At 41.6% G+C, this 8,778-nt stretch overlaps 1 protein-coding gene across 1 annotated transcript; it reads right to left on the reverse strand.

Moving 5' to 3' along the window:
• Positions 1–6,303: 6,303 nt before the first annotated feature.
• Positions 6,304–7,080, reverse strand: LOC141638319 (uncharacterized). Its single transcript, XM_074447723.1, has one exon. The coding sequence runs from the start codon at positions 7,078–7,080 to the stop codon at positions 6,304–6,306; it is 777 nt and encodes a 258-aa protein (XP_074303824.1).
• Between the last annotated feature and the right edge of the window lie 1,698 nt (positions 7,081–8,778).

Genomic DNA, 8,778 nt, shown 5'->3' on the forward strand with positions numbered 1-8,778 from the left:
GTTGTGGGCTCATTTAAGCTAGCTACTAGCTTGTAATTTTTAAAAATTACAAGTAAATCTCTAAGCTATATCATTGGACTTGCAAGCAACACCGCTCCAACAAGCTACATGCTTGAAAATTGAATAGCTTACTTTCTATTGGATAGTTGGGTTTTTGTGGAACCATTTAAGGATTTCAAGCTACAAAATAGTTGTAACCAATGTTGTTAGGATCGGGATCCTACTTTGGATCGATGAGTTTACTAGGATCGGATCGTAGAATCGTAAGATCCTACAAATTAACTAAAATACATAATTATGGTATCAAAATATGATAAAGATGTCGTGTTTAAATCTCAAAACACTATTTTCTTATCATGGGCCCACCTATTGTTCTATTTTATAGAATTTGCTATCTTAAAGTCGTATATAGACGTTTAGTAACTGAAAAAATTGACATGTTAATAATGTAGGATCGGATCGTATAATCGTAGGAACGTAGAATCGGGTTAAGATTCTACTTTTAAAAATTTGAGACAAGTTGAATCGTAAGATCCTACAAAATTAAGATCCTACCTAGGATCGGGATCGGTTGGCACTTTTTGGATCGTAGAATCGTAAGATCCTACGATCCGGATCGGGAGTTTAACAACAATGGTTGTAACTTACCATTGAAGAAGCATATAATTTAGAAGCAATATGATATGGCTAGAAATTTTGTCATAGTAAATTAAGTTAAAAGGAATTAAAGCTTATCATTGTAGATGCTTAAATTATTACAAGTTTGATGTTATTGATTATCTAGAGTAAAGAATGTGGATTTATTTTTGTTGTACCACAATTGTAGTTGGGCTAGTCCATCCTAAAAACGAAGAGTATAATTTTTCCCACAAATTGTTAGATAAGACCGTCTTTTTACATAAGACCAATCCACCAAGTAAAAGCCCAACAAATTTATTTTACAAGAAAGTAGAAACTGATTATATCCCCACTGCTACTGTACTACTTCTACGCTTCCTTCTCTTAGCCAGTAAATTTGTTCTCCTTCTACTACACCCCAATTTAGATTCCGCCATTGATGCAACCTATGGTTCGCAACCTCGGCTCTGGCCTCATACATCGACATCCTCCACACAAATATATGTTTCACGACCATAAATTTGTTAGTTCCTCCGTAAAATATTTGGTTTCCAAATTAAAATTGGCAGTCATTACTCTAAAAACCGTATTTGACAAAAATAATACAATATACGAATTTTGTAACAAAAAGAAGCAATATAGAAACTTTAGTTTTCGTCATAGTCATATGGAGTCTTCAAGTTAAAATTGGGAGTATTGAAGTTAAAACTTTTGGATGTTTAGCCCATGTAGGTCAGTTAAAATGGCGAATTAACTAGGTAAAGGTTTTAAGTTAACTTGAAACTCATAACTTTCAACTTAAAATTCAAAGTTTTCAACATAAAAATTTGAGTATTTAAGTTTAAATTATTGAAGCATTGAATTTTAGTTTACAAATCTGGGTAGTTGGTGTTGGAGTTAACAATCAACACAATTTCTTTAGTTTTCATTAACTGGTAAAAGGAGAGAAAGAGTCGAACACTTGCGAAGAGAACTACAACAATCGCGAAGGCGGCGGGGATGTAGACTTCGGAAGAGACGGAGTAGGTGGTGAGAGTGAGGTCGTGGACTGTAGAAGCGGTGGAGGAGTTGACGATGAATAGAACCCGGAGTGAAGTTATGGTGATTGGTGAATGGTGAGGAGTGCAGGTGTGGATAGTGGTGATGGTGGACGGAAGTTTATACATTTGTTTTCAATTAACCTCTTCTTATTGGGCCATTCTCTTCTATTGGATCCGTCATATGCTATAGGACGGTCATATAGGAGAGTTACTGAATTTTTCCATACGGAGAAAATTTTTTATGTGTATGGGTATTTTCATTACTTATATATAAACTATAGAAACATTTAAACAATCGTAAAAGGTGATAATTTATGTGTTATTAACTCAATTCGAGGTACTTAACAAATTCTTTGGGAAATTTCTAGTATTATCAAAGATGTGAAACTAAACCTTCATGTAAATGATTGAATCCCTGAGTAGGGTATTTCATTGATACGGTATATATAACATGTGTTCATGTGTGAACAGAATACAAGATAAAACTATTTACGAGATACTAGCCTAGAATACAGGAGAATAATATCAACATAAAATACAATACATATTTACTGACTAATACACCCCCTCAGTTGTAGCGGTAGGGGGACGAACGCAAAGACTGGTCCGGAACTGATTAAACAATTGGCGCGGAAGTCCCTTCGTGAAAATATCGGCATACTGATAAGAGGAAGGGACATAAAGGATGCGGACCTTACCAAGCTGCATCTGTTCACGAACAAAATGTATATCAATCTCAATGTGCTTCGTGCGTTGGTGCTGTATGGGGTTGCTGGACATGTAAACGGCTGAAACATTGTCTAATAGACAAGAGTGGTCTGTTGAATCGGCATATGAAGATCAAGAAGTAGATTATGGATCCAACTAGTTTCAGCAATGGCATTGGCAACCCCTCGATATTCAGCCTCGACACTGGACCGAGACACTGTAGCTTGCCGTTTGGACGACCATGAAATGAGATTATCACCCAAAAACACACAATACCCAGAAGTGGATCGGCGAGAATCAGGACAGCCGCTCCAGTCAGCATCAGAATAAGCAATAAGGGAGTGAGACTTAGAGGCAGAGAGAGTAAGGCCGAGATCCATGGAACCTTAAACATACCGTAGCACGCGTTTCATAAAATGCAAATGCGGTTCTCGTGGGTCATGCATGAATAAACATAATTGTTGAACCGCGTAGGTGATATCCGGTCGTGTTATGGTCAAGTACTGTAACACACCTGCAAGACTCCGATATAAGCCAGGGTCAGCGACAGGAGGACCGTCACCGACACTGAGCTTGGACGATGTATCGACAGGAGTGGCAGACGCATTACAACCTGACATAGAGGCACGGGCAAGAATAGACTTGGCATACTGGTTTTGAGAAAGAAATAGACATGTTTTCGTGAGCGAGACAGTGATACCAAGAAAATGATGTAGCTTGCCCAAATCGGTTATGGCAAATTCACTAGACAAGGCAGCAATAATGGTACGCAGAAGAGCAGTGCTAGATGCAGTAAGGACAATATCATCAACATACAGAAGGAGATAAGCAATATTCGGCCCATGTTGATATATGAAGAGCGAAGCATCACACTTGCTACTATGAAACCCCCTAGATATGATATAATTAGCGAACCGTTGATACCATGCCCGGGGTGCTTGTTTCAACCCATATAAAGATTTTTTTAAACGGCACACATGGGAAGGGGCAGAATAGGGGTGCTAACGAGTCGAGCCGAGCCCGAGCTTGGCCTTGCTCGGCTTGTGCTCAAGAACCAAAACTCGAGCTCGGGCCGATCTCGAGCTTACCCGAGCTTGAAAAAAATGTGCTCGTTATAAAGCTTGCGAGCTTTAACGCGAGTTCGAGCCAAACTCGAGCCCAAATCGAGCCTATATAAAACTGTTTATTTTTTTTATTTGTTTTCTTTCCATATTTTCAATAACAAGGCTCAAGGGTTATATGTAAAAATATTTGGCAAATCAGCGAGACATTTGATATGTGTGATACAAAAACATAATTATGATAAAATATTTTTATAAAATATCAGTAATATCTTATGTAATCACACAAATTCGAGTTGCTCGCGAACTTTTCGAGTCAAGCCAGCCTTTGCTCGGCTTGACTCGTTAAGCTCTCGAGCCGAGCCCGAGTTCCGAGACGAGCTCGCACGAGCCGAGCTTTGTGATTTTGACCGAGCCAATCTCGAATAGCTCGCGAGCTGTCTCGTCTCATTAACACCCCTAGGGCAGAACGATCAACAAAGCCAGGGGGTTGGTGCATATAGACGGTTTCAAGTAAGTTACCATGTAAAAAAGCATTCTTAACATCAAGTTGGTGTATAGACCAGGCTCGAGACACGGCGAGACTCAAAACCGTTTGTATGGTGGCAGGTTTGACAACTGGGCTAAAAGTTTCGTCACAATCAACACCTAACTGCTGCGTTTTGCCATTAACCACAAGGCGCGCCTTATAGCGCTCTAATTTACCATCCGAGCGAAATTTGTGACGGTAAAGCCACATACATCGAATCACATAAGCATCCGATGGTCGAGGAACGAGTTCCCAAGTGTCATTGTCAATAAGAGCTTTATACTCAGCATTCATGGCAGCCCGCCAATTCGGATCAAAGAGAGCGGTGGTGGGGGATTTTGGTATGGGGGATGAAGTGTCGGCATTTGTAGCTACAAGAGTGAGGCGGTCAATGGGCTTGAAAATGCCATGATGGGCGCGGGTGGCCATGCCGTGGTGAGGGGCTGGTGGAGGAGGTGGTCGGTGGCGGGGGAGGTGGGGTGGGGGTCGATGGTTAGGTCGTGGCGGTAGCAGGGGAGGCTGTGGGAGACGTAAGTGAGGCCATGGGAGTGGAAGGTGAGGTAGCAGGGTCGGGGTTGTTTGTGGGAGAGGCGTAGGGAGGAGGTGTCATGGGCGGTGTGTGGGTTTGTGGTGTGGCAGCGGGTGGTGGTTGGGGATAGGTAAAGTAGTCGTGGGGAAGGGAGGAGTCATCAGGCTCAAGGAAGCTATATGAGATCGGTTGGGGAGTGAATGTGGTAGCGTAAGGAAAGACATGTTCATCAAACGTGACGTGCCGAGACAAAATGATTTTACCTGTAGCAATATCAAGACACCGGTACCCTCGGTAATTGGGTGGATAGCCTAGGAAGACACATTTGGTGGATCGTTTTTGAAGTTTGTGGTCTCGGTTGGCGGAGAGGTTAGGATAGCAAAGACAACCGAACACGCGAAGATGGTCATATGTTGGTTGGCGAAGGAAGAGAGCGGAAGCAGGGGATCGATATTGTAGAAGATGGGAGGGTAAAATGTTGTGGAGATATGTAGCTGTATGGAGGGCTTCGACCCAGAAATGTGGAGGGAGTGACGCGTGGGCTAGGAGGGCAAGGACAATTTCGTTAAGGCGACGAATCATTCTTTCGGCCTTCCCGTTTTGTGAGGACAGGAGAAACGGAGTATGAGTCCGTTTTCAGTGGACAGGCGGTGAAAAGAGGAGTTATCAAATTCTCGTCTCATATCGCATTGGAAGCTTTTATTACTTTTTCGAATTGTGTGTGAACATAGTTACGAAATTGGAGAAATTTAGAGAACACCTCTGATTTTAGCTTAAGAGGATAAATCCAGACATATTGAGAAAAATTATCGATTAAGATCATGTAGCATTTAAATCCACTTTTGCTTAAGACAGGAGAAGTCCACAAATCACAATGAATAATATCAAATGGTGCTAAAGACATAGAATGCGACGAAAAAAATGGTAAACGTTTATGCTTGCCAATTTGACAAACATGACATAATTTGGAGCGACGCTCCTTATTGCAACTGATAGTATTTTTATTTCTAAGACAATCTAAAATATTATGACCTGGATGGCCTAAATGAGGGTGCCATAGGTCGGAGGATGACTCAGCAAGGAAGGCATGGGGCGGCTCTATCGATGATATAGGTGACACGGGATAGAGAGTACCGGTGCTATTGCTCCTCATTAGAATTTTCCCAGTCCGGATATCCTTCACAGAAAAACCATTAGGGTCAAACTCGACAGTCACGTTATTGTCTTTGGTGAATTGTCGAACAGAGATTAAATTTTTGATTATCTGTGGGGTATAAAGGACGTTTTTAAGTGTAAAGCTTCGGGTGGGAGTGGTTATGGTAGATTGGTAGTATTGTAAGATCCTTGAACCGAAATTGACTTGCCATTACCAACATAAATAGACCGAATTTTACTCTTATTAAACGGGGGAGAAAGCATACCTGACTCGGATGTCAAATGTGAAGAGCCTCCCATGTCCATATAATAATTGGTGTCCTCATGTTGATAAAGTGCCATTGTCTGGAACGCCTGACTCAATTGCGTCGGGTCGAACCCGTTTGTCCTCGCAACATACGCATGACCTTTCTGACCTTGTTGCGGAAATCGACTCTGCGCTTGCTGCGGACCCCGAGGCTGAGGCTGCCATGGGCTAACCCAGCCTTGTTGAGCCGGATATGGGCATGGGGGGACAACCCACTGCATAGGCCAAAACTGCGGCGGACCAGCGGCGACCCATGTCTGAGTCATGGGCGGGCGACCACCGGTGGAATTTCCACCCCCGCGCTGCTGGTTGTGCCAACCACCGCCGCCTCTGCCTTGTTTCCCTTTGTAACCCGACTACTTACCATTATTGCGATTGCACTGACCCGTATTCCCTAACCCATTCGACCCTTCTGACCAACTGGAGTTATTAGGTGGAGCGACAGCAGGAGCGGCCAAGGCAGTGGCGGCAGCATTACTGTCCTCGATGCGCGCAGACCGGCGGTGCTCCTCTAACTGCAGCATACTCCGAGCCGTTTCGAATTCGGGTAAGATTTGATTGATATATGCCCCGACAGTGTCATAGGAAGATGGAAGTCCACGAACCAATTGCAACACCAACCTCTGATCGGAAACAGTACTACCGACATCGGTTAATTGTGTGCCAAGGTCCTTCAATTTCTGGCAATAGTCATCCATGGAGTCGCATTTAACAAGCGTAAGATTGGTGAAGTCATGCTCCAACGCTGCAGCCCTAGCCCCTTTATTATTGTGGAAATGGTTCTTTAGACGGGTCCAGGCCTCGTAGGCGGTGGAATTCGTCTCAAGAATTCGAAGGAGGAGATCTTCAGAAACGGAGCCGTAGATCCACTGAAGAACGTGTGCATCAATTTCACACCATTCCGCGTAATTGGGGTCGGTAGCAGCCGGAGGACGAGTCCCATCAATATGATGAGAGACCTTATAGCGTCTTGCGTGAAGGGTAAACAGTTTTACCCACGATGAGTACGTAATTTTAACGCCGTCAAGCATTCGCACTTTGTGAAGGATATTATTGACGGAGTAAACAGGGTGCAATCCAGGCTTGTCGGAGTTGCCACCGGAGGTTTCTGTGTCTTTGTTTTCTTCCACCATGGCCGTAGCTCGAGAGGGAATGGGAGGAGATGATTAAATTTTTTTTTTTTTTTTTTGATAGAAAACCTAGGTAACTGATACCATGTAAATGATTGAATCCCTGAGTAGGGTATTTCATTGATACGGTATATATAACATGTGTACATGTGTGAACGGAATACAAGATAAAACTATTTACGAGATAATACTAGCCTAGAATACAGGAGGATAATATCAACATAAAATACAATACATATTTACTGACTAATACTTCATTTTTCGATGAAGTGGTAATTAAACATTACTTTCGTGAAGCCAACAAAGTTACTGACTTAATGGCTGCTATTGGACATTTATGTCCAACTTTTTCGAGTTGGTTTGAAAGCCGGTGGTTTCAACTTACCTCTCTCATTCAAAAGGATGAGATAATAGATCATATCCCAGATGATCAATCTAGTTTTCTTACCTTATCAAAAAAAATCCAACAAGGCTCCAAGACTAACGGTCTAACACAACAAGATCAGATTTGATCGACTTTCTTAGTCTCTTACTGTGAAATACTCTGTATTACTAGTTAACAAGTCTAATCTCAACTTATAACATCAATTTGAACTCAATATGTGCAATCGGCTCTATAACGTCAAAAATAACGTGGCAGATCATCTACGTTTTTATTTTGGGTCTCGTTACTTATACAATATTTGTTACGACAGAAGCAAGAAAGACAAATAAAAAACAATAAAGAAAGCAACGCACTGATTTACGTGCTCCACTAACGGTGTGTTAGCTACGTCCACAGGACAGAAGGGAGAGAGTTTACTGAATTCTAGTATATAGAATTCTAGATCAAATTGCAAAGAATTACTTAAGCTTAATGATGAACAACTTGAGTAAATAAAAGTGAAATTTTATTATATGATCAAAACTTAATTTACAGAGTATGTGTGTTTGTATATATATATACAGTAAAGATCTGTACAAAAATATTTGTAACTAACTCTTTGGCAGGTTGTTGTCAGCTGGAGTTTGTTACATCCAGACGAGGATCTGACTAGGAGGAGAGGATGAAGTTTCTGGAACTTGAATGGCAGCAGTTCAAACAAGCACCAGTGCAGGAACCAGCATCTAAATGATGAAGCCATAGCATGATATAATCAACAGAGTTTTATTGATATGTGAGGAGTTTTCAGATTACAGATACAGAAGGTATGATAAGCATGACTGCTAGGGGGGGCTTAGAGAGTTTATATAATACTCTCTAAGACCTAGCTACTACAGAATGACCTAATAAGGCCCAAGACAGACCCCCCGCATAGTTGTTCGAAGTTGCGACTAACAGAATCAAGGCACAAACCCAACAATATTATTTTCTGTAATACAATATCCACTTAATACTTTTACTTAATAGGGTGTATGTTAATGTTAAAAAGAAAGGTAGCGGTAACATTGAGATATGGAAATAAGACTGATTTTCTTCATGGTTGAGCAAGTTCATTCATCCTTTGATAAGAAAAGTCTTTATGTATTGAAGACCCTAATACCATCATGTTTACGCTTCATGGAGCATAGATTCGAGTCAAAGTTGTCCGGCCTCTGATCATTGATAAGCAGCAAAGACGGTTATTAGGTATCTCAAGAAAAACATGGCTCTCAGTACATCTGAAATAACATGGCTTATGAACGTACTCAAAGACCTGGGACGACATGGGCTCGTGGGTG

The sequence above is a fragment of the Silene latifolia genome, unplaced genomic scaffold, assembly GCF_048544455.1.
Source record: "Silene latifolia isolate original U9 population unplaced genomic scaffold, ASM4854445v1 scaffold_20.1, whole genome shotgun sequence".
Classification (NCBI taxonomy): domain Eukaryota; kingdom Viridiplantae; phylum Streptophyta; class Magnoliopsida; order Caryophyllales; family Caryophyllaceae; genus Silene; species Silene latifolia.